Source organism: Vicugna pacos, chromosome X, assembly GCF_048564905.1.
Source record: "Vicugna pacos chromosome X, VicPac4, whole genome shotgun sequence".
NCBI classification, from domain to species: Eukaryota; Metazoa; Chordata; class Mammalia; order Artiodactyla; family Camelidae; genus Vicugna; species Vicugna pacos.
In genome coordinates, this window is record NC_133023.1 from 17880389 (window position 1) to 17907366 (window position 26978).

General features: G+C 37.2%; 1 protein-coding gene across 4 annotated transcripts in view; it reads right to left on the reverse strand.

The window, feature by feature from the left end:
* Nucleotides 1–26256, reverse strand: part of KLHL15 (kelch like family member 15) — a 33604-nt gene extending 7348 nt beyond the window's left edge. For 2 of the 4 annotated variants that reach the window (XM_072955980.1, XM_006213008.3), the window contains exons 1-2: nucleotides 25426–25858; nucleotides 12112–12823 (exon numbers count right to left, since the gene is read on the reverse strand). In XM_072955980.1, the coding sequence (XP_072812081.1) occupies nucleotides 12112–12816 (705 nt within the window). In that variant the 5' untranslated portion in view covers nucleotides 12817–12823; nucleotides 25426–25858. Of the gene's footprint in view, nucleotides 1–12111; nucleotides 12824–20022; nucleotides 20074–25425; nucleotides 25859–26198 lie in introns of those variants that run through there. The other 2 variants (XM_072955978.1, XM_072955979.1) reach the window with 2 other exon arrangements.
* Between the last annotated feature and the right edge of the window lie 722 nt (nucleotides 26257–26978).

Genomic DNA, 26978 nt, shown 5'->3' on the forward strand with positions numbered 1-26978 from the left:
ACGTATACAATCATTAAAAAGAATGAGGTTAGTCCATATTCACTAACACTGATGTTCAAAATGTCAAATGACAAAAACTGCAGAACAGTATATATAATATTCTCAAAAAATAAAAATGGACTGTTTTGCAGGGGAAAACATATATATAATACACGTACAACATGTAGTTACCAGTGAGTTCTCAGGAGACTTGCCCTTTTTAGGTTCTAAATAGATTTGGCTTTTTCACAGGGATTACAATAAAAATGGTAAGGGTATATGTTCCCAAAGTCAAAACCTGTCTACCTCTGGAGTCTGAGCATCCTGCCACTAGAGGTAGTCCAGGTGTGACCACCTATCAGGACTGCTGGAGAGAGATTCCAGCATCAGAATCCAGCATCAGAGGACTATGCAGAATGGCCTATAATGGCCTTGCATCCTCCAACCCCAAGTTCTTGAAGATCCTATCGAATTGGCCAGCTTAACGGTCATTTCCTAGTCTTTCGTTTTATACCCAATCTTCTGGTCCCTTTGTCCTCTCCCTAGGCATTCTACTATGCTCCTTTGATATCTGGGTTCCAAAGAGTTTACAAGAATCACTTCAACACTACATTAAAGTCCCAATCAAAACTATATCTTTACCCAATTTGTTCTACCTCTAAGCCCATGATAGCAGAAGTTGTGCCTTTTGGAACAGCTATTATACCATAGAAGATCTTCTAACCAAAGAAATTTAACTCCTACTTTTCTCTGCCAAGGCTAGAAGTTTGAGATCTACCTTATCCTTTTCCCGGAGCTACTTATCGCTGTAATTTTCCTCTGAAACCACACAATATCAATAAGCATAAATAGTTCCTTTCATTATAGAAAAGAGAAATTAATGGCTCTTTGATAATCCTGGACAAAGTAATTACAGATATACTCTGCTTTAAAACAAAAAGCGTAGGGCTGAAACCTTTACGAATGGAACCATTTAAAATGCATTAATGAAGGGAGCTATCCCAAAAGAAACACGTGGTTCATCTTTTCATAGAGAAAGCATTTCTCTCATTTGGTCCTCATGTAACAGTTTAACTATCTGTTTATCAGGTGCTCTCAAAAGAAAGATATGGAAAGAATGACATTTCTTTCATGTTCTGAACTACTTTCCTTATTCCTTTCATAGGATTAAAAAAGCTGTCTTGTTTTAAAACATGGAAAGAATATATTCATTCTTGATCACTTTTCTTGCTTTGATACTTAAAATCGTATTATGAAAAGCACTTTGTCTTATTCTGAACACAATGAAAGCATATATTACCTCTTAAAAACAGTGATCTGAAAATTTTAAATTGGCCATTTCCTCCTCTATAATCTTTTAGTTTAATATAACTGTGTGCATGCACATATGCATGTAAAGAAGAAAATGTGAGAAATTACTCATTTTGAATGTGGTTCCTCTAAATATATGTATTAAGTCAAATAAATAATAGCTAGCTAATAAAAATTCCATGTTTCTCTGCCCAATGTCAAAATGTTATATAATCCACTTACTAAATTTTTAACTTTTAAAGGTAATTTGTTTATACCACTCTTAATTTTGAAAGAATTAAAATGAAACCAGCAATATAATTTAAATGGGCATTTTCATAGTTTACTACCTTTATTTACAATTTTTTAAAAATCTACAGTTTTTAAAATCTACAATTTAAAAAATCTACTGAAACAGGCTACAGTCCAAAAAAATTATTTTAGGCTTTCAGCCTGACAATTTAAGGTATTATCAATTCTTTCACCTTTCAAAAGGATTTTTTAAAAGGCTCAGTGTATTTATACTAAACCAAATAAAATGCCTTTTATCAGTTTATCCAGTGGTGGAGAGGTGGGAGGGGTAGGGACTGGGGGCTGTAATAATCCCTGAACTCAAGACCACGGGCTTAGACTTGACACTGTCCCCAAGTCACTGTGTGACCATGGACAAGACTCTAGATAGTTTCCCTTTATAAAAGGAGTAAGTTGCATGAATAGACACCTCTCTGGCCCCTTCCTATGCCCAAAAATGCTAACCTAATTTTCAGAATGAGTATGAGGTGTCATGTGGAAGGAAGACTGAGTACTAGCAGTTTTATCATCCCTCCTCCATGATCCAATATTCTCAAAGAAATATCTAGAAATAAAGCAGTTACTATCATGGAGCTTTAGGGCAAAAAATTACATCTTTGGGAACCACATCTTCATTTGATATTAATTTTGACATTCAGTAAAATGTGGAACAGCCTTTATATGTTGTACTGCAAAACCATCTACCCTGATATCCAAAGTCTACTTATAAAATCACGCTCAGAACTGAAGCTTATACTGATTTATGTGAGACAAAAATCATCACAAAAAAAACTAGGTGCAAAATACCTTTAATTAATCCCTTTGTCCTGAAAAACTGAATAATGAGCAGAGATAAGGCTATTAAAAAATCAGTTCTTGCTAAACACACATCCTCTCACTAATGGTATAATTGCAGTCAGATACCAAATTGCGAAGACAAATTTTTAATAAGGATTTACCCATCCTCTCTTCTCTGAGCAGACAAGAGTCTAAAGTATTGACAGAACTTCAGAAGTCAAGTAACCAGGGCAAATGGGGGCAAGGGAGAGGACCCCTCAGGACAACATTCTAATAAGAATTTCAGCACAATTTGGTTAGTCCTCTATCCCTTCAACTTTTCTATAGAGTGAAAATAATTAATTAAAAAATAAATGTGCTTAGAAAGTCTAATTTCCTTCCAATTTTGGTGCAACAATAAGAGAGGACCACTAGGAATGAAATAAGTGTTAAGTAAAAGATAGAAAATAATGTAATTTTAGGAAAGAGTTAAGACCATCTTATCATTTGATTATGCTAATATTTAGACAGTAAAACTAAGTTCAAGAATTCACTTTTTTTCCAACAAAAGACAAAAATCACATGATCATCTCAATAGATACAGAAAAAGCATTTGATAATATTCAACACCCATTTATGATAAAAAACTCTCACCAAAGTGGGTATAGAGGGAACATATCTCAACATAATAAAAGCTATATATGACAAACCTACAACAAGCATAGTACTCAACGGTGAAAAACTCAAAAGCTTCCCACTAAAATCTGGGACAAGACAAGGATGCCCACTATCACCACTCCTATTCAACATAGTCTTGGAAGGCCTAGCCACAGCAATCAGGCGAGAGAGAGAAATAAAAGGGATCCAAATTGGAAAAGAAGAGGTTAAAGTGTCACTATATGCAGATAACATGATACTATACATAGAAAACCCTTAAAGGTCCACACAAAAACTACTAGAACTAATCAAATTATTCAGCAAGGTAGCAGGTTACAAGATTAACGTTCAAAAATCAGTTGCATTTCTTTACACTAATGATGAATCAACAGAAAAAGAAAATACAGAAACAATCCCCTTTAAAATAGTACCCAAAGTAATAAAATACCTAGGAATAAATCTAACCAAGGAGGTGAAAGACTTATACACAGAGAACTATAAACCATTGATGAAGGAAATTAAAGAAGACTTAAAAAAATGGAAAGACATCCCATGCTCCTGGATTGGAAGAATCAATATTGTTAAAACGGTCATACTCCCTAAGGCAATCTACAGATTTAATGCAACCCCTATCAAATTACTCAGGACATATTTCACAGAACTAGAACAAATCACAATAAAATTTATATGGAATCACAAAAGACCTAGAATTGCCAAAGCATTACTGAAGAAAAAGAAAGAGGCTGGAGGAATAACCCTCCCAGACTTCAGTCAACCCTACAGAGCTACAGTCATCAAAAGAGCATGGTATTGGTACAAAAACAGACATATGGACCAATGGAACAGAATAGAGCCCAGAAATGAACCCATAAACTTTTGGTCAACTAATCTTCGACAAAGGAGGCAAGAACATACAATGGAATAAAGACAGTCTCTTCAGCAAATGGTGTTGGGAAAACTCAACAGCAACAAGTAAATCAATGAAGCTAGAACACTCCCTTACACGATAACAAAAATAAACTCAAAATGGATCAAAGACTTAAACATAAGACAAGATACAATAAACCTCCTAGAAGAAAACATAGGCAAAACATTATCTCACATACATCTCAAAAATGTTCTCCTAGGGCAGTCTACCCAAGCAATAGAAATAAAAGCAAGAATAAACAAATGGGACCTAATGAAACTTACAAGCTTCTGAACAGCAAAGGAAACCATAAGTAAAACAAAATGACAACATAAAGAATGGGAGAAAATTTTTGCCAAAGATGAAACTGACAAAGGCTTGATCTCCAGAATATATAATCATCTCATATGACTTAATAAGAAAAAAACAAATAGCCCAATCCAAAAATGGGCAGAAGACCCAAACAAGCAATTCTCCAAGGAAGACATACGAATGATCAATAGGCATATGAAAAAATGCTCAGTATCACTAACTACCAGAGAAACGCAAATCAAAACTACAATGAGGTATCACCTCACACCAGCCAGAATGGCCATCATTCAAAAGTCCACAAATGACAAATGCTGAAGAGGCTGTGGAGAAAAGGGAACCCTCCTACACTGCTGGTGGGAATGCAGGTTGGTGCAGCCACTGTGGAAAACAGTATGGAGATTCCTCAAAAGACTAGGAATAGACTTACCATATGACCCAGGAATCCTGCTCCTGGGCATCTATCCAGAAGGAACCTGACTTCAAAAAGACACCTGCACCCCAATGTTCACAGCAGCACTATTTACAGTAGCCAAAACATGGAAACAGCCTAAATGTCCATCAACAGGTGACTGGATAAAGATGATGTGGTATATTTATACAATGGAATACTACTCAGCCACAAACCCCGACAACATAACGCCATTTGCAGCAACATGGATGGCCCTAGAGAATGTCATTCTAAGTGAAGTAAGCCAGAAAGAGGAAGAAAAATACCATACGATATTGCTCATATGTGGAATCTAAAAAAAAAAAGAAAAAAAGAAAAAGAAGACAAATGAACTTAAATATAAAACAGAAACAGACTCATAGAATACAAACTTGTGGTTGCCAGGGGGGAGGGGGGTGGTAAGGGGCAGACTGGGAGTTTGAAATCTGTAGATACTGACAGGTATATATAGAATAGATAAACAAGATTATACTGTATAGCACAGGGAAATATATACAAGATCTTCTGGTAGCTCAAAGTGAAAAAGTATGTGACAATGAATATATGTATGTTCTAGTATAACTGAAAAATTGTGTTCTACACTGGAAACTGATACAACATTGTAAGCTGACTATAACTCAATAAAATAAAAGAATTCAGTTTTTTTACACATTTCCCCCTATTTATGGAAATACTCTCAACTATTTAAATATTTTATTTATAAATATGGAAGAGCAGAAGGAAAGCCAAATAAAAGGTTTAACCCTAAAACTAACTTCTGAATGAACAAGGCTTACCTATGACACATATTTTTGGGTAAAGACTAAATTTGAGAATTAAAACTTTAAAGCCTAAAATCTTAACATCTCCCCTCTTTGTTCCTTTCCTGCTCCTAATCTTTTCTCCAGTCATTTTCTGACTTCTCTGATCCTTTTTGATTTCTGCTTATTACTTGGTTTCTCCGCCTCTATTTTTCCCAATTCATTAAAAAGGTTTTCTCCTTTTACAAGTAATCACAGCTGTCCCCATTCCATGTCTTCCTTTCCTTTTACTCCAATTCTATGCTTTTGTTTTCATCTCCCTTTTATTTAAAAGGAAAATCAGCAAGTAAGATTGAATTTTCAAACTCCCATTTTCAACAGGTACCTGCCTGCTTAATACATCCTCTTTCCCAGGGGATCTAACAGCAGTCAACACCTAGATTACTGGCACTCTCCAGGAACCTGTGAATCTACAGTGAATGCAAGTCAAAGGTAGAAAATAAAAGCACTCTACAGCTATACATAAATGGCAGAAGACTTGAGAGGAGAAAAACACCTTGGGTGATTTTTTTTAAAGAACTGCACACATATTAATTACAATCATCCAAGTCCATGGGGCCTGGGGTGGGGTGGCAGGGGTCAGCAAAAAGGAGACATTCAAAAAAAGATATTAAGTTAACTGAGAAAGTACGCTTAACCCATTGACCTAGTTTCAAACAAAAACCTGCTCATCTCTGTGCTTTCACTCCAAGGGGCAACTGAGCTGATTGTTAACTTAAGCAATTTCAAGTTTATAGTTGTATAAGAACTATTTAATATATGAAGGGTATTTAAATCTTTTTCCAAAGCAATTCAAGCTTATTAGAAATTCTAATCAAATCTCACATTTTAAATCCAGGTTGCTTACTTTTAAAAAAATTTTTATTGTCAAATATAGCACTGCTTGTTTCTTGCATACTTCTAAAACTCTGAGAGAGAGAAACTTGTTTTTTCCTCTAGATTTGTCTGGTTGTAGCTGAAGTAATTAGAATTACTTTTTTCAAGTTTTTTGGGCTAAACTGTGATAACACACAATGATCTGGTTTCTGGATAGGAATTTTGGATCGGTCAAGTGCTAGATTAGTCAAAACATGTTACAGCGACTAAGCAAAGGAATTCTGGAGGGTACACAGCACCTACACTTTACACAGATGTGCCCGTGCCCAGGCAGTTTCATTACCAAGTGGTTTGTGCCTCAACCAGAATATCACATCACCCAAGCAAGACATATTAAGAATAAATTTCCTTATGTGTCACAGTCCATTATTAATACTACATAAACCAACTATGCAGATAGAAAAAATATTTGGAAGATTATCAGTGCTTTGTGAAGACCAGTTCTGAGAGTCACTATCTTCTTAGTAAGGCACTCAGGTACTTTGGTAAGGCATTCTTGGATACTTAATTTGTAATCTTTGAATTCTATCAGTTTGAAGGTGAGTCCAGAACACCTTATCCCCATTTTAAACTATAGTTTTTAATTTAAAGCCACAAATTTTGCTCCTTAAGTAAAAGACATTTTTAAAAACAAGTGTTAGGAAGCCTTTCTGAAGCATTAATTTTCACTCTGATCCTAGGATTAATATTCATTAGTGATGAAATTATCTTTTACAGCAGACTATCAAAATTACCTCAAAGCTGTAAATATCCTTATCACAACAAACTTTTATAAAATGCAGATATAAAGGTCCTGGGTTCAATCCCCAGTACCTTCATTAAAAAGAAATAAATAAATTTAATAAAAATAAAATAAAATGCAGATATGATTTGTTAAATCCAAATATATTTTCAGTAAGAGAATTAACATTATTTTCTTATTTTAGGGTGTCTGAATATCATGAGCTAATTTACAAAACAAAATGGAATAAAGCAGAATTCATCTATATAATCTGATTCCTTAAGAAAAGAGAGGGTTTTTTTTGAAAAATTGAAAGATTTCACTATTATTATTTATATGATTTCTAAGGGGATCATTGGTAGGCTCAATCTTACCTTATGCATATTTATGATACTAAAGATGCCCTGGTTTCAAAAATATTAAAATGTCACTTTACTAAAAAAATCAACATATGGATATTTTAATGAATAATGTAACAATTTTTCTAAAAAGATCTTTTCCATACAAAAAAGTCAAGTATGATATGCATTTTGCCAAATACACATTTACTTCATAAAATGTTTCCAATAAAGCAATAATTATTTTTTAAAAACCATAAGACCAAAAAGAGCCAAGTTTAAACTATCTAAATCTTCACCTCACTGAAATTCAGAATAACAAATGTCAGGTCTTATCTCTGTTAACAGATGCAAAGACCATCAAAGCTCGTAAAATAGATGCCACAGACATTTGCATTAAGTAAAAACTGAAATTGAAGTCTGGTTTTAAAACTGGGAATCCACTATAGATTAAAATGAATCCTAAGAACTCTTAAACAACTATGTCAAAAGGACAAGATCCTTAAACTTATTTTCAGCTTTCCTTGATTATGCAGTGAAAACCCCAGAATTGTGCTTTCACATCTTAAAGTGTTCCTACATCTTATACTTTTTTAACTGCCATTAAATTTCTTAGGCTATGTTTCATTCATACAAACATGTTAGAATTTTCACCTTTAACAACTTCTAAACAACCTAAGCAGAGCCACAGGGTTAACCACATGCTTCCTGCACGTTGGGGGTCCTCTCCCTACTCTAGCTTGGACTGGGGCAAGCAGACCTAGGTTCCAGTCTGGACACTGACACTTATTCTGGGATAAGATTCCTAACCTTTCTGAGCCTGTTTTCTTATCTATAAAATGGAGATAACCCGTAGACTCTGTGTGTAGAGCACCTGGTACACAGCCTTGGACATACGTGTGAAGTGTTCAGATAAGCAGAATCACTGCCTGTAAGAACTCAGTGAGGAAATCTGGGAAGTCTTGGGTGATGGTCCTGTCCCACAGAGCATTCAGTACAAAAGTTAAGACAGTCTGTTTTCAGGTAGGGAGAAAATCCAGTGGAGGACTAGGGGAAAAGATACTGCAGAGGAATAAACCCAAAGATTCTGGCACAGCTAAAGGGCATGATCCAGGTTCCTGGAATCAGTGGGGGCTATTCCTTGGAGAGAGGCAGAATGCCCCCTTACCAAGCCACTGCTCAGATCTGATCATTACTACCAAAGGAGGAATTAAAATCTCCAAAGGTTCCTTCACCAAGCTTTGTTCAATCAGTTTTCATTTTCCTGAGGCCAGGGAAAGGATCTGGACAAAGAGACGCTATACTCAAGTTATCTTCATCAGCTATTCCACAGAAGAGTTAGGTAAGTTCATTTAACACTAAAGGCTGGGAATCCAGGAGAGGGGTTAAATATGTGAAAAAGTATGCATATTTAGAGAGTTGCTAAAGCACAACTTACTCCTTGAACCTCTAGAGCAGCGCTGTGCAACAGAAACACAATCTGAGCCCCAAATGCACACCAAAGATGTCATTTTACACTTTCTAGTAGCCATATTTTAAAAAGTAAAAAGGTGAAATTGATTTTAATGATACAGTTTACTTAACCCAATATATCCAAAATATCATTTCAACACATAATCAATATAAAAATTAGTAATGAGGTAATTTATATCCTTTTTATCTTCTTAATCTCTGAAATCTCAAATCAGACTTGTCACAGTTCAAGTATTCAAAAGCCACAAGCAGTAACCACAAGTATTGAACAGCGCAGTTCTAGAGTTATATACACTACCTTTTTTTTAGTAAGAAAGAATAATCTTCTTAAACTTTCACACTTCAGCTAGTTTTAATTTCAATAAATTGAATGGAAGGGCTCCAATTTTTTTAAGGGAGAATTTTTTAATCTAAAAGAAACCTAACAGAATAGTGTGAATAAAATCTTTGATAATTTTAGCCACAGGATTGGGCTACTTAGCCTCCTAATAGAAAAAAAGAATGGCAAATTCTAAGTTTGATTAGAATTGCTAAGTAGTTTTCGAAGGCCTTCTCTGGCATTACAACAATATTTTCTTGTAATTGTTCCTGAAAATACACGATGCTAAAAGGTAGATGTGCTAACAGGAAATATAAGGAAGAGAGGAACTAAGTTCTAAGTTCACATCAACACAAGGAAATACTCTGCTAAATCCAGAATGCGGGAGACACTAAGACGACAATCTAATTTTTCTCAAAAAAAAAAAAAAAGGTAGGAGACTGTTTTAGATTAAGAAAGATTAAATAGACATGGTAACCAAAAGCAATGCATAAACCATGACTAGATTCTAGGGCATTCTGGGTACAACCGGGAAAATTTGAATATGAACTAGCTACTAGATGATATTAGGGTCTTTTATTATTAATCTTGGGTGAAATGGTGTTGAACTTGGGTAGGAAAAAGTCCTTATTCTGAGGAGAGGCATGTTAATATGTATTTAGGGATGAGGTGTCATAATGTGTTCAACTTCTTTTCAAAGGTTTAGCATAGAAAAAATGTATGAAGCAAATAGGATAAAACCACAAATCAAAACTGCCTACACCTTTCCCTATGTAGATTTTCATACTAAAAAAGGACCTGTACAGATATAACATGTCTTTATTTCTGTGCCCTTTCTGGTTCTATGCATATATAATGGATATTAAAATGGCCTTGTTTGAGACCTGCAGAGTGCTGGAAAAATAGATGGGCCCTATTTTCAAGGAGCTTAAAATAGGATGGGGTAAAATAGTTCAAATTCTTATTTCCCAACCAAATTTTCCATTTTAATTTTTAGAGATAAGGTCTCAAACATGCCTTAGTGTTTTTGAACATTTAGAAAGCCATACATTCCTTTGATAAACATCTCTCATACACTGCTAAGGCAAGAATCACTGACTACCTTCCCATCCATTTATCTTACCAGAATCACTAAAATAAAACAAAGATTTATATTGAAAAACTGAAAAGATTTCTCTGTGGCTGGGGCCTTAAGTGTTCCTGAGAAATTAAGAAGGAAGCCTTAATAACATCTTTATTCTGATGAGATTCCCAATACTTGACCACTAAGTAATAACCACCTCCTATGTTATACATGCAAACAGAATCCATCAGAAGGTACAACTGTTGTTATATATGATTTACAAAATTACCTGATGGTATTAACTTTCAGCCACTGTCACTACTGACCACCTTAAACTGATAGCTGGAAAATAAAAAGGCTCTGCAGCTCAATACTTTAAAATTATTTACTGCTATCAATTATCCATTATATTGTCCTGCAAGAGGGAAAATTTTATTTTCTATTTTACAAGTACTTCCATCTAAAGTTGGAGGGTTTTTGTTTGTTTTAGTAGTGGGAAAGTATTTGCATCTAACACATTAAAGACAAAACAGGATTCCCCCAGGGAAAGAGAACAATAAAACAATAGTAAGAAGAAAAATCAAAACATCAGAGACAAATGATTTACATAGTTGACGTGGGGCTGATTATCACTAAACAAAAACTAATTAAGAAATGTTTTCTTTAGTTTCAATTATTTCTACCCTATCAGTACATTCTTAGAATAAAAATAAAACTCCACAAAATTGAATTATCCATTAAAAGTGTAAGTTAATGATATTTCACAGCATTTCAGAGGGGGAAAAAAGACATGCCGGGGCTGCTGAGTGTTATTCAAAGGTGCAAATTTGTTTAGTTTGCGAATGGTGTAAATAACTCTCCTTTGCAAATATTGTATTTTTATCACCAGGTCTGGTAACTAAAGCTGAGGAACTACTTAACATGAAGGGTGTCGACCACAGGTTTAAGTGTGCTTTCTAGAAAGAAGAAAAGATGCAAGAGGTAAACAGAGCCCCAGAGGTAACCATGTGATTAGAAACCAATTAAGTTAAGCAATTACTGAAACTGCTTTCTCTCCTTTGGGCAAGAAAGGATCACAAGCGAGACTCCAATATAAAAATGAAAAATGCTTACATGCAAAAAGGCCAAGGCTGTTTTGGAGAAAGACAATTTTAAGACAGCAGAACTATCACATGGTAAAATGTGCAAAGGGATATTTGATCAATGCAGATAGAGGATTTATAGTCTATTTGTTTAGAAATGCCAAAACAACGGTTTTCAACAAAAACATATGTTTTCATGGTTAAATTTAGTTAGTATGCACAGTGAAATGGGGAGAGGAGGGAGGGCAGAGCAGAACTAGGTAAAAGTAGAGAAGAAAATCACCACTTGGGCCTATTGGTTTTCAAGAACTATCTTACGTTTCCTTACTACATTTTAGAGGAAAACAAAACTGTGTTAATGTATATCATTCAGAACTACAAAACTCCTCTCAACTCTAATTTCAGCATGTATCACTTAAATTAATTTTTAAAGAGAGCTAGATTGACCCCGTTCAAATTTAATTGTTCTATGAAAAGAAAGAAAAGCTAAAGCATACTTGTAATATTTTGAGTTAAATAATTACACTTCAACTTTAAAAGTACTTTTAAAATGAAACTACTCTACCACCTACCTGGTTCATCTTTCACCCACAAAATGTATTTTTAAAAACCTAAATGCACAAGCTACAACAAATTAGACTTCTTACACATAAACTATTCTTAGAAACAATTCATTCTCTTTTTGGCTCCTGACCAAGCCTGGGAATCTTATGTATAAAGAAATATTGCCTTATTAACTAAATGATAACTCCTATCTATTGCTTTCAAATGCACCAACCTTCTCAAAAACACTGGATGGGGTCATCAAACAAAACCTGATGTTCTGAATGATGGTATCGGTATGTCTCCAGCGTCTTCTATCATGCCGCAGCCAAGACTGCACAGCCTCGTACAGCTCTATCTCTGGGAACCTGCTCAGATGATCATTATCCAAGTAAGACATGAGCTTCTCAAAGCTCAGATAAGACAGGAAGTCAGGCCTGGACATGAGTGGAACAAAGTTCTCTAGCAGAAAGGCGTCCAACTTCTCCCTGACTCCCTCGATGTTAACACCGAAATCATCTAAGAGTCTCATAATTTCTGCACAGTTTTCTAAGCAGATTTTCGCTAATAGAAAAGAGCAGCAGAACTTCACCACTTCTATAAGCTGAACATACATGGCAGCCTGAAGAATCTCATGAACAGTACTCATACTCAGCTCTATAGTTCCATAGTACATAAACTGAAGAACGTGGCTGAAACCTGTAGCAGTTAGACCTTTTAAGTGAATTTTGTCCTGATCTCGCTCCCTCATGTCTGCAGTAAACATAATTCTGAAGTAATCACTCTGGGTGGCCAAGAGTGCTTTATGGGCCTGGAACTGATGATCTTCAATAACCAGAGTGACATCAAGAAGCAATCCCTCCTCATACAGTGCTCTGAACCCAGCAGAGACACTGGTGTCATGGATGGAGGAACAGAATCCTTCCACGTCCCCTGCCATGAATCACCTGGAAAAAAAGTAATCAAAGAAAACTGTGTTAATCATTTCCATGCATTCTGAAGACATTATTAACTCAGAGCTTAAACAATTTTTATAATTATCTCAATTCCACTGTCTAAGTCCTACATGTACAAACCCTTTGGGAGAAGACAACTTAAAGGTTTGCAGGGTAATACTTTTGGCTCCCGAACCCAGGGGGAAAAAATCTCTTAAATACCTATAGAACAATGGTAAATTGTTAACTTACAAACAATATATGCCTATCCTGGTGATTTTACACTGTTCACCAAATATATTTAAACATGTCCCCAAATTATCAACCAAAAAGGATTTCTCAACCAAATAACTGTCATGAGAAAAAGAGACAAAGTGAAATTAAACCAAAAAGTACACTGTTGACCTTGAAAACTCCTAGAAATTTATCCAAAGGAAATAAGCAGATAAATATGCCAACTTGTACACACAAGGTTTTTCTTTCTAGCCTTATTTATGGTAAAAAAAATTGGAAGGATTCAAAAGCCCAACAATAGAAATAAATATGGTACGGTATAATAGATAACTCTAACAACTAAAAATGATGGCAGCCACCTACCTATTCTGACAAAGGATCTTTATTAGGCATTATTTTATGAAAAAAAAGCAGGCAATTGCAGTATACTCAGTATATTTTCAAAAATTAAACACACATATACTTTTAGATGAGGAAAAGTCTAGAGGAATATGTACCAAAATGATGTCCCTAGGTAGTGGGATTTCAGGAAATTTTGAGGTTTATCTTTTCCTTTTTACTTACCTCATTAACCTTACTCTAAAAACAGTGACCATGTATTGCTTAAATATTTAAAATATGTAACTTTAAAAGGATATCAAACTGCATTTTTGCATTATTAGAGAAATGAAGCCAAAATAGTGGAATTATAATTAGATCTCTTAAGTAAAGCAGCATAAACTAATTTAGTCTGTTAGACTGTTTATGAAGCAAAGTAATTTTCCACTTTTCACACAACCCCCCAGGCCAACTATCTATCCTCTTCTCAACTCTCATTCTCACACAGCTCCAAGCTTCCTCCCCAGTGACCCCTCCTCCCATCCACGAATTCCCTCCCAACTCTTTCCACTGTGCCCTGTGGAACCTTGCTTCAGTGTAAACAAATTCCCCTACAGGCTCATGCTGCTGGTCACAGAAAGTTTTCTCCACAGTCTGATTAAAAAAGAACAAAAAAACCCTCTTCCATATTCTTCTTAAAACAAAATACTCTTCTATAGCTTACAACCTACCTTCCAAGCCTTCTCTTAGCTTTCTACTATTCTTTTTCTAAAATATTGCCTTTCTCTCAGATAAAAATCCATCTTCTATTGTTCCTTGTTAAGTATCATATACACATATCCTGATATCTCTCACATTTGCTGCTGACTTTGGTACCTGGTGAAGAGTCATTTCCCCCATCTCTTCAATGTTCACATAAAATCACTCATCCAAAAACTGAGTCAAAATTCCCTGACCACTCAACTCCTACAACCTACCCTCCTACTCCATTTTAAACCCTTATTTCCAAACCTTCTGGGCCTCGTCACCATCCAGAAATGGTCCACATCTGAAATCTTAACCATCAACTTCCCAGTCTCTGGTTTAACCTTCTCTCTTTTCATTTGGTCTATCATCTCCAAATTTTACCTCTGTTCTCCTCCAGCCTAGACCTTCTGGTATCAGACCCCAACTCCCAAGCTCTTTCCTTACCCTGCTTGAGTGTTTGGATGGACAAGCCCTCCAGCAAATCAACTGGCACCACAGTCACTACTGGCACCTTCCCTACCTCCTTCTTCAGGCAGGCCACTGCCAGCCTCACCACTCTATTACCGATGCCTTTCTCTTTCCTTACTAGAGAAGAGCACCTCTGGGCGCCAGGCATTATGTTAGATATCGACAGAGGTGTGTGTCTTTCAGGAATCCCCTCTGCACCCTGGATTTGGCAGAGCCCTCAGCTGCTGAGTGTGAAAAGGCAGCTTCCATGGACATGCTAAAAGGCACTACTTTTCCACTCCTGTGAATAGGCTATTATTAGATTTTGTTGCTTTGTTTGACATCTTGACATAAAAGCCATTTATTTAGTAGTTATCACAATCTGAGGTTATCTCAAAAAAAAACTTTGTTAATAAATAAGAAAAAAGTCTGAAAGGGTAATATATCAAAATGTTTTAAAAAATGGTTATCTTGGGATGGTAGAGTATCAGGCGTTGTTTTTCCCCCCTTTTTGCTAATCTGTGTTTTTTTAATCTATCTTCAAAAAAAGCATATGACCTTGTGCATGTTAGGCATGCAGTCTACCACTGAGCTATACCCTACCCTCCTATTATTGCTTTTAAAAAGCTCTTTTTAAAAAAATCTAAAAACCTCCCTGTCAAATCCAGTGGTTACATCCTAGTCTCTATTTCTCAGGAGCCTTCTGCAGTATGACTTACCCCCTTGGTTCATCACTCTCTCAGTTTCATGACACTATTTTCCTAATTCTCCTCCTATTCTTGCGCTGCTAATTTCTCAGTCTCCTTCCTGGGCTTTTATTCCTTGAACTAGCCCTTAAACATTGGTATTCCCCAGGATCCTATTCATGCACCTTTTCTCTTCTCATCTAAACCTATGGTTTCTACTAATACCTACCTTTTCTAATTACCTTGGCCATCTCTGTCCCAATCTCTACCCTTACACTAGTACCATACAGAGCAAATCTCTTGGTTAGATACCTCTGGGTGCCCCACAGAGATCTAAAAATCGGCATGACTAAACAGAATCGTAATTCTACCCTCGGAGCTCACACAGGCACCTCTCGTCTGTGTGGCCTGCTGGTGTCTCTGGCAGCCTAACAAACTTTTCCTTGTTCTTAAACTTTAAAAAATAATAACAATTCTACCCTCTCCCCAATCAGTTCTTTCTTTTGTATTCCCCACCTTATCAAGAGGCATTCTAGGTACCTCTTTCTCCACATTTGTCCCTAACTTACCTGTTAAGTCTGATTATACCATATTACACCTAAGACAGCAAAGTATAAACAAAATGAAATTACTATCAAATTTTTATTACTGCTCCATTAATCCAAAAGCTATATACTGTCATTTTGGAAAGGTAAAACACAAGAGGGCTGTCTATAATTTGGAAAATAGATATAAAATATTTTAGACACTGCAATCAACGCCTGGCAAAACTACTTTACTAACACATTCAAGATTAAAGCAAACTATCATATTTTACTTACTGAATTATTTTCAAAAGTAACATTAATGAGCTTAGAATTTTCTAAGTGATATAACGCATATGTACAGAAATGCATACAGAGAACAAAAGGAACATCACACAGTGTGATATCTGAATAATCAAACATTTTGGTCAGTAGAGGGCTAACAACATCACACCAATTATCAATTTTCACAATAATTTGAATAAAAAACAAATTAAACTGGATAAAAATTTGATATTTCATTATCATTCTCAGGATCATTATGGATACCAACTATCCTTCTGACTCACCAAAATGTACTGGTCACATTTAATGGAGATTTAATAATAGAATGTTGGACAACAGTATTCATATACTTGAGAGGAGATTACTTTGTGTTTCATTAATCTGTTATTTTGACAGTGCCTAGAATACCACATATTTCACTTCTTGGCAAAGTAACCCTCCCTATCCAATAGTTATCACTATTGATAAGGTCTCAAACAGCTAATACTCATTTTTCTGAGAAAGGCTGCATCTAAAGGAAATTTGTTTAAGGAGATACTATGCTTTCTCAAAAAAAGCAATCTAGGTTCCAGACACTTAATATGGTAGAAACATTATAAGGCAAACAAGCCAGAAAAAGAAAAAAAGAGGATTGGTAAGCTGTGAGGCAAAAGACCCTGAAGATGTAAGGACAGCACCCACTCTCCTCTGGGCATGCAGCCCACCAAGAGGGATTCCTAGCAGACAGGCTTCCACTCTGTGAACCTGTCCCCATTCACATATGGTCAGATCAGGGTGGGAAATATGAATCAAGATGACAATCTTGTGTCAAGAATAGAAAGAAGTAGAGAGAGAAAAAGACAGATGTGCACTAACTGTGTATAACTGGAACTAGAACATGTCAAAGAGCAGCTGTGGGTACCAACCTCTGCCTGCCATGGGAGCTGAGTATCAAAGAAAGCCAGTCAACTGAGAAAGAAGAATAAAGCCAAGAGGACAAGGAGTGCTCCCTAATGCCTTCATTTTTCCAATTCCAAAGCCCAGCTCTATTCCTGCTCATGGGTTCTGAGAGAAATCCTTACAAGCTCAGAATAAATTTGCCCCATTTTACTACCTTAAGTGGATTTTTCCTATGTATAACCAAGGCTCCTAACGAATACAGTTTTAGAACAGAAATAGCTATACTTTGTGTAAGCTACTCAAACTTTCTTGGTCTTATCCCTGCATATATAAAATAAAAGCATTCAACATGATGATCTTTAAAAATCTACAGTCATAAACCTCTCATCTATCCTTTTTATATGATTTTATGCATGTGTAAAGCACTTATACAGATATGCGAAGTAAATAAACTATAGCTATTTTTAAAGTGTTAGCAATGCATTTGTGAAGTATATCTGATCTAAAGTACTGTCTAAAGCTAATTTGTGATAGTTGGGAAATATGCAGGTTTTTCCTTTCCAAAAAAGCTTGGTGCATCACTCACTAAGACTAACAGCTTTAGAGAAGCAGCAGTATTTTACACTTTTATGGGAAGCATTATGTAAGTAGAAAACAATACTCAGTGATTAACTGACCAACATGATATAGTCTTTAAACGGAAGTAGTGAGTTTAGAGTACAGGTCTGGAGTTAGATAACTACATTTGAATTCTGGTTCTAACTCTTATTAGCTCTGTGACCTTGGGGCAAGCTACTTACCCTCTCTGTGTTCTAAAGTCCTATCTGTTAAAGGGGGATACTAATATTAATAGAACCTACCTCATGGGCTGCTGTGAGTTAACACACTTAAAGACTTAGAAAAGTATATGGCCCTTAAGTACACCGTAACATTGGGGCTTATTATTATGCTCCCCTTCACTTAGTGGTGCTGGGACCAATAAAATACATCTGACCCTTTAACAGTCCAGTTAATTCTGGAGAAACCCTGCTCCTTAGCAACAGCACTTCGACCGCCAACCCATCTTCTTAGTAAAGTCTCTCACGACCCAGGCCAACTCTAACTTGATAGATGAAGATACTAAAGTCCCCAAGTGAATTTTTTCTTCAAGGTCATACAACTAGTTAGAAATAGAGTTAACACTAGAATGTGATTTGCAAAAAATACAAAATAGTGTGGTTAGAAATCACAAGTGCTTTGAAATCAGAGCACTTATTAGTACTTACCATCTGGGTCACTGGAAGAAATTTAGTTAACTTCTTGACCTCAGTTTCCATCCACATATTAGGATTAATCATCATCTATTATTACTGAGTTGGGGTGATGATTAAATAAATTAACATAAGTTAAATGTCTAGTTTGGAGCAAGACACCCCACCAAAGGTCAATCAGTGTTGCTTTCCCTGTCCAATTCTTTCTTACCTAATGCTTCTTTATCACACAAAACCATGGGAACTTAACATCCTTCAAACTTTCCTCTAGAAACACCATACCTCCCTGAGATTTATCACAATGCAAGTTTGTAAGAGATCAGGAGATGTACTGGTAGTCAAAACACTGGACCTCATTTGTAATGGCATTGTTTTCCTTTTTTTTTTTTTTGTCACACAAGTATAACCCAGCTTTTCTGGGATCCTTAGCCTTTTCTGCCCTAAAAGAGTAGCTACTTTTTGTGTCTGTGCTGTTCGATATGGAAGGCACCATCCACGAGGCTTTTGAACACTTGAAATGTGGCTAGACCAAGTTGAGATGTGCTCTACATGTAAGATAAACACCAGATTTTGAAAACTTAGTACAAAAAAAGTTAAAATTATCTCATTATACCAATTTGTTATTGCTGCTGTTGCTTCCAAGGTTTTTTTTATTGAAGTATAGTTGATTTACAATGTGTTAGTTTCTGCTATATAGCACAGTGGTTCAGTTTATACATATTCTTTTTTATTCTTTTTCATTGTAGGTTATTACAAGATATTGAATATAGTTCCTTGTGTTATTAGTAGGACCTGACTGTTTATCTATTTTATATATAGAAGTTTATATCTGCTAATCCCAAACTCCTAATTTATTCCTCCCTCCCTTTCCCCTTTAGTAACCATAGATTTGTTTTCTATGTCTATGAGTCTATTTCTGTTTTGTAAATAAGTTAATCTGCATCATTTTTTAGATTCCACACATAAGTGATATCATATGATATTTATCTTTCTGATTTACTTCACTTAGTATGATAATCTCTAGGTCCAACCATGTTGCTGCAAATGGCATTATTTCATTACTTTTTATGGCTGAGCAATATTTCACTGCATATGCATGTGTATGTATGTACACACACATATATATACACACACTTCTTTATCCAGTCATCTGTCAATGGACATTTAGGTTGCTTCCATGTCTTGGCGATTGTAAATAGTGCCACTATGAACATGGGTGCATGTATCTTTTCTAACTGTAGTTTTCTCTGGATATATGCTGAGGAATGGGATTGCTGTATCATACGGTAACTCTATTTTTAGTTTTTTAAGGAATCTCCATACTGTTTCCACACGGGCTGCACCAAATTACATTCCCACCAACAGTGTGGGAGGGTTCCCTTTTCTCCACACCCTCTCCAGCAGTTTATCATTTGTGGACTTTTTAATGATGGCCATTATGACTGGTGTAAGGATACTTCACTGCAGTTTTGATTTGCATTGCTCTGATAATTAGAGATACTGAGCATCTTCTCATGTGCCTGTTGGTCATCTGTATGTCTTCTTTGGAAAAATGCCTATTTAGGTCTTCTGCTCATTTTTTGACTGGGTTGTTTGTTTTTTTGTTATTGAGTTGTATGAGCTGTTTGTCATTATACTAATTTTTAATACTGACTACATGGTGAAATAATATTTTGGATACAGTGACTTAAATAAAACATTAAAACTAATCTCACCTGTTTTTTACTTTTTAAACTGTGGCTATGAGAAAATTTTAAATTACATAGGTGGATGCATTATATTCTATTGGACAGCACGGATCTATAACATCAATGTTCGAGGCATCAAACAAGCAAACTTACAAATGAACATGTGAAACAAAACCAACTTGTTCACAATCCATACCCTGGAAGCTATAAAGAAAAGAAAAAAAAGTGAGACTTAGATTAAAATAAAACAAAAACAGCACAAAAGCACACATATAAGCAAATAAAATAATTAGAAAAGGGTAAGTATATGAAGAATACAAAAAGAAAAATAAACAAAATCTTATGCATAAGATAAAGAATTGTAACAATTTAAGGGACAAATAATTATAAGAACTACTCACTGTAAAAGTAAGCAAAATTAAATAAGAATTCTATAAATCAATGACAGCTGGGGGAAAAAAATCCCTTAAGGGACTTTGAGAAAAGATATTTACTGATATACAAAATGCTCAATGTAAAAAATTTGTCTCCTCACTTTTCAAAACAGATCATCAGATTAAGAGAAATCATGGTTTATAAACCATTATACCCTTGGCTTCTACACTTCTGCATTCTATACTTAGCCTTCAGAATTTCAAATGGTAGGTTTTTTCAAAAGGGGAACCAACTTAAATTAAACTAAATGACAAGGCATACTTATACTAGTAGGAAAGAAATACTGGAGTTTGTTCTGTTCCATAAACTTGGCACTGACTAATGAAAAAAAGAAAGCCTCACATTTTCTCTGCATAAGAAATGACTGGTAGAGCGACTCTCAAAGTATGGTCCAGGGACAATTGGGGCCCTAATCCCCTAAGAGGACTTCGTGAGGTCAAAACAATTTTCATAATAATAATTTTAAAAATGATTTTTGTCTTTTTTACTTTCATTCTCTCAGTGTTTTCCAGAGACTACATGTGATATCATAACAGACTGAATGCAGAAACCGATAAGAAGCCCATTGTCTTTTATTAAGCCAGACATTAAAGAGATTTGCAAGAAATGTAAAACGATGCCACTCATCTCACCAAGTTTTGTTTTGGAAAATAGTTATTTTTTCATTAAAAATGCTATTATTTAGATTAACATGTAATGGCTTTTTAGAATGAATTGCAAGTATTTTTTAAACTTCCCAGTTTTGAATTCTAATATGGTCAATATAAATAGGTACAACCCACATAAACAAACGCTCTTTGAGAGCCCAATTTTTAAGAGTATAGTGAGGTCCTGAAACCAAAAGGTTTGAGTACCACTGATGGTACAAGAGATAAATGACAACACATACATACACAATCTCTTCCTACCTCTCCCTTGGAAGACTATTATTGCTACAGAAATTTCTAACAGTTCAAACTCTCTAGTGACCAGTAAAGAAAGAAGTCTGGTAGGGGTAAAATTGGTCAGGAAATTAGAGAGAAAGAAATTAAATGCTTCCTTTTCAGTTAGAAGGCTGTCATTCTGATTGGAAGGCAAAATTCTAGGCAATTAAGTAGAAGATGTTTCAAAATTAACCAACCTCCATGTTTATGCCATAAACAATAATTTAATGTTTTTACATTCCTCCCATAGCTGCTTGAAAATTCATTCAAAACTCTATTCAGTACAAAAGCTAGATTCTCAGAGGTTGATATCCTTATTTCCAATGAAAAATTTAAATTATTTCATACTACCAGTATCCTCAAACTGTTAGCCTACCAATGTTGGTGCCTATGCAGAAAATGCCATACTTGCATACTAAAAAGAAATTGCAAGGTGTACTGTCGATAAAAATAGAATTAATTTCTGAGTCATAAAATTTCTCACAATTTCTGTAACCTATAAAATTTTTTATTCAACAACCTCAAAGTGTCCAACTTCTCAATCTATAAGGAAAGAAAAATTCAAAAACAGACTAACTTTATTAGCTCTATTAGCAGTCATTTTACCCTCAGACACACTACTCAAATGAGAAACAACTCCGTCTAATATGGGAGGAAAGGCTGCATAAGTTTAATTTGTTTATTACTGGAAATTCTTTCTTATCCATCAAAATGTTTTTATAACTCAGTACCAAGTTGTAAATGACCATGTAACTAATCTTTTAGGAAGGCTCTGGATCCTTACTTCACTTTTCAGGTATGTTTAGCATTTAGTCATCCTACAATACAAGAAACCTTATAAGAAAAAACGAAACACTCCTGTTTCAATGCTATTTTTTCATCAGAAGACTTTAATTTAATGCTTATTCCTCACTGCAAGTAAAGTAGTCCAAGAGTGATGTCATGGAAAACAGCTTCCCTAGTCTTTAGAGATTGGATCCAGTGAGAATTCTAGGAAAAGCCTCTATTGGGGAATAAAACCCCAAATATTCTAAGTTACATCCTATCGTGAAATCATCAATACTATAATGTTAACATTTTAGTTCTACACAAGAAATATACATCTAAACTAAACCTTTTGGAAGGTCATGATGTTATGATGCAGATTTCCAGCAAATCTTAAAATGATGCAGAATTGTTAACTAAATCCAATGATCTTATCAGAGACAAAGAATAAATCTTCTGTTTTTATTTGCTTCCCTGATTCAGCCAGATGAGTTTTAAAGGTCTTACATTAAAAACAGAAAAACTGGGGGAAAAATATCTTGCCTTTTCTAGTTTCTTTATTCCAAAGTTAAAATTTCCAATTCTGAAAAGGCCTTCCACTTTTGGACCAGCAGCAGTATAACATATACCCATGGCAAAGATGAGCTATAAGAGTCCCTCCAACGATTCCTAAAACAGCAATAATAATTATCTCCTAATTCCTCCCCTTTATTCACCCTGTCCCAGATACACTGGCCTCTTTGCCCTTTCTTGAAAAGCAGCCTCCCATCCACCTTAAGGTCTCTGCACTTGCCATTCCCTCAGCTTGCATCACTAATCCTGATATACATGGCTCTCTTCCGGTCTTTACTCCTGGGTCATATCTCTGTGAGGCCTTCCCTAAACCCCCTTTTTAAAATCAAAACCCCCCAACCTACTCCATCAAACAGAAAAATTCCCCCTTTCCTGTTTCCTAACAGGAGACATAGGCTGTTTTCCTTAGTTTGTTTGTTGTTCTGTTTCTTTTCTTTCTTTTTGTTTTGTTTCATTGACTCTTGTGCCTGGAACTTTTCTAGGAACGGTGCTTGGCACATAATAAGTGCTTAGTAAGTATTTGTGGGATGAATAGGTAAATTTAACCCTCAAGCCCTCCATGTTCTGTAATCATACCTGATTTAGAGATGAGAAAAATCAAAGCTCACAGAGGTTAAGTAACTTGCCCAAGGCTATGATTCTCAAGAAGTGGTGGAGTTGGGTCAGCCTGAGTTCAGAGTTTAACCAGTATCCTACAATGCTTCAGCAATAACTGCCTTTCCTTTCTCTTCAGGAAAAAAACCCTGTACCAGCTATAGCATTCCAATTCAGAGAAAATATATATTCTAATAAATTAATCCAACCTCTCATAAGCTACAGATTCATTCCCCTCACAGTTAATGTTATTCACTCTCAAAACGTTTACGATGAATGGGAAAGGGCAAGTTTGACGACAGGGGAGCTACATAGTTTTCGAGACCTAGGGCAAAACGAAAATGTGGGGCCCCCTTGTTCAAAAGCAGGAAAAAAGTGTCATTAAAGGTACTAAAATATAAAGCTTTCTCCTTTCTTCTGAGGTCTCTCTCTCGACTTGTGATGTTTTTTATTTGCTGTTTAATGCATTCTAAGAAAAATTAAAATTTTAAATTATTAGCATGAATTTTACCATTTATCTTCATATTGTACAATGCCACTATTAAGCACAGATTATTAAACCAAGTTTGAGGCCCTTCTGAACACCCATGAAGCCATGCCAGCCCTGGTTCCAAGATTTTAGCCCCAGATAACCCAAATCAAGGCAGAGAGATCAAACCTTGAAATTCCCAATAAAGCACTGATCTGCTAAAATTCTATCTTCAGGACAAGCGATTAAGTCCAATGTATAAAAGCTAGCACATTAAAGTCAGCTCTTCCTTTTGCTAATTTAATCACTCGCCTTATATTACTCTGCCTTTTGACAAAACACAAAAGCATATTCTGAGAGACAACCGGTATTGGATGATAAATTTTAAAAAACATATGAAAAAAACCTCAGAAAACCATTTGTTAGGTATAAATAACAATATACTAAAGAAAAGCTTCTCTTTCACTTTTTGTGGGCTATTTTTAAAAGCCAAACCATACGGCATTTTTGTGTGCCGAATTAGAACGATTCCATACTGATCTGTTACACATACATATTATAAATTCTGACAAATAAGCCCAGTTTTCAAACCACAAATACTTATGGTTTATATATCGTATTATTCCCCCCAAGTTAATCATCAATTAAAAAGTGCAAATGAACATTCTTTACCACTGAAAAACTGGTCCTAAGCACCTACTAAGTGTTGTGATGATTAAAAAAGAATTAAATTACATAAATACTACTTTAAGTGTCAAAAAGTTGAAATTTTCTTTACATTTCCAGATCTATTAAGAATTACAGCAATCTAAATGCATTTATAAGCTTTCAAAAACAATTTTCCAATTAGTAGAGATATTCAGGCATCTTGTTCCCTAGATATGAAAAACAGGCATTCAAATGAGGATATGTATCTTAAAAGCATTTTCAAAATTACAATTTAATCATATCAACAAAAGAAAATGTAAATTCGAAAAATATTAAAACACTTAACAAACATAAGGTGTTTAATATTCCGAGTAAGAAAAGAGCATAAGCGGCCTAGAAAATTGAAAAGCAAAGCACTACAGTAACGTTAAATTTGAATTAAAGAATACCGTTATTTAAATAAGCAGTTAGCATTTCGTAGGAAGAAGGCCAAGCAACGTGACGATTATATATCTAGTCGATTCACAGCACTGCTTCGCTATTCCACACTTATTGGTTATACTTATAATATAGAAATAAAGAGGCAGCAACAGTTAGCCACTACAACATTAACCACTCTGGCAAAGGTTACTTCAAAAATCGCCTTTCATTTTTACAGCACTTTACAGCTATAGATTATTTTCACATATATGACCTCATATAGTCCTCACTATGCTGTGATGTGGCTATTACTGACTCGATTTCATAGATAAGAAACCGAGGTTCGGTAAGCGATTTTCTCACAGTCACCCAGTCGAACCCAGACCTTCTGATTCCGCGTTTTATCCTTCGCATTTCGCATAGCTCTATTTCAGGCATAAATAGAATTTTTAAAGGCAAGGGACGGGTTAGGGAGAAAATAATCATGGTACCTGCAGCTGTGTGCTGCAAAAAATGGCTGAATTATGCTTCTTCCTTTTTTTTTTCTCTCCTTAAAAAAAATTAAATTTCGAACAATTTTAAGTAAACTCAAAGACAAATTAGATCCCGGCGTCTACCCAATGTGTGACTCGGGTCGGTGCAGAAAGGGCTACCGAATCCGTGCCTAGCGCGGGGCCGCGCACGAAGCCCGGGCTCCCGCAGGCCTGAGGGCCAGGGGCGGCTACGCACCTCGGGGGTCTGTCCAGCCTCTAGTGGACGGCAGTCTGCATCAGGAAGAAGCGGGCCGGCGGGCCGGGCGGTGGGCGGTCGGGCGCCGGGACGGCACTCGGCAGGCTCCTCGAACGTCTACAAGGGGCCGCTCCCAGGCCGGGCCGGGGCGCTCCGGCGGGGGGCGAGTCTGCGCGCCTGCGGCCCCCTCGAAACCACTCCTGGGAAAGAAGACAGCGCTGAGTCGCGAGTCGAGACAGTCGGGCTCGGCGCGAGGCGGCGCGGCGTCGGGGTCGGGCCCGGCCTTGCCAACGCCAGGGGCTTCGCAGCGCCCGGCGGGGCTCGGCGGGAGGGCCGACTCCGGGCCTCTGGCGGAGAGAGGGACTGGGGGGCCGCGGGCAGCGGCAGAAGCGCCGGCGGTGGCGGCGTCGACGACGGCGTCTCCGGGCTTCTGCCCCGAAGCGCGCCGAGCCTCAGGATCACCCACGCCGGGGGTGGAGGAAGGCGGGAAAGGGGCGGGCAAGGGGCGGAGCGTGCGGGGCCACGAGCCAGGGGCCGCTCCGGGCCGCGCGCCCCCTGTGGGCCGCGGGAGCCGCCCGGGGCCCGCCCAGGGAGGCGGGGCCCGCCGGCAGGGGGCTCCGTGCGCCGTCGTCGCAACGCGGAAGCTTGCCACGCGGGTAGGGAGGTCGAAGGGCGGAAAGCCGAGGGCTGGAACGCAGGCCGAGAGGCGCCTTCAGCCCCCACCGGCCCCTCGAGGGGGCCCGCGCGCGGGCTGCGGCCCGGAGGGTGTTTACCTTCCCCCTGGTCGAGCGCCAATGCCGCCATCTTTCAGCCAGCGCGCGTCACTTCCGGCGCCGCGGGAGCGGGAGCGGGTGTGGGAGCGGGGTGGGGGTAGGGCTGTCCCACGCCCGCGGGGCCCCACGTTCTGCCGGCCACGCCAACGGGCCTCACCGAGGGAAGGAGGCGGCCCCACGCTTCGGCGGCGGGCCCGGCGGGACGCAGTTTCCCCCGCGGCGTCGCCGTCGGGGCTGGGAATGCTGGGCTCTGCTGGTCCCCTCGCAGCGGTCCCTCTTCTCTTCCACGAACGGTGGGCTCGAGCCACTGCGATGTGCCCACCCTCGACAAGTTGAGGGTTTGGAAACCCGAAAACGTCTTTTTGCATCTTGCACACGGTGGGGGTGGGGGATTTACCATATCTATCTGTGTTATAAAAGTGACTGCATCTGCGCTGAATGACATCATTTTTTAAAGGCAACTTGCAGGGGATTATTGCGTCATAGTTCCATTTGGCGTGTTGAACAATTACACGTTTCAGGAATACGTTTCCCAGAGGTGATAAAATTCATGGAAAACGGCATGTCGGCACCACACAGAAATGCCGGATCTAAAAACGCTGTTCTGTTTCTATTTGCGTCAAAATGAGATGGCAAGAACGAACATTCAGAGGGCAGCGATTTTTTTGGGTGATTGTTCGTTTTAACAAATTGGCTCTAGAATTCTAGCTACGCTTTCTACATACCGCTTTTTCTTGGTTTAAGAATTTAAAACTACACTGTAGGACTGTTTTGTGAATT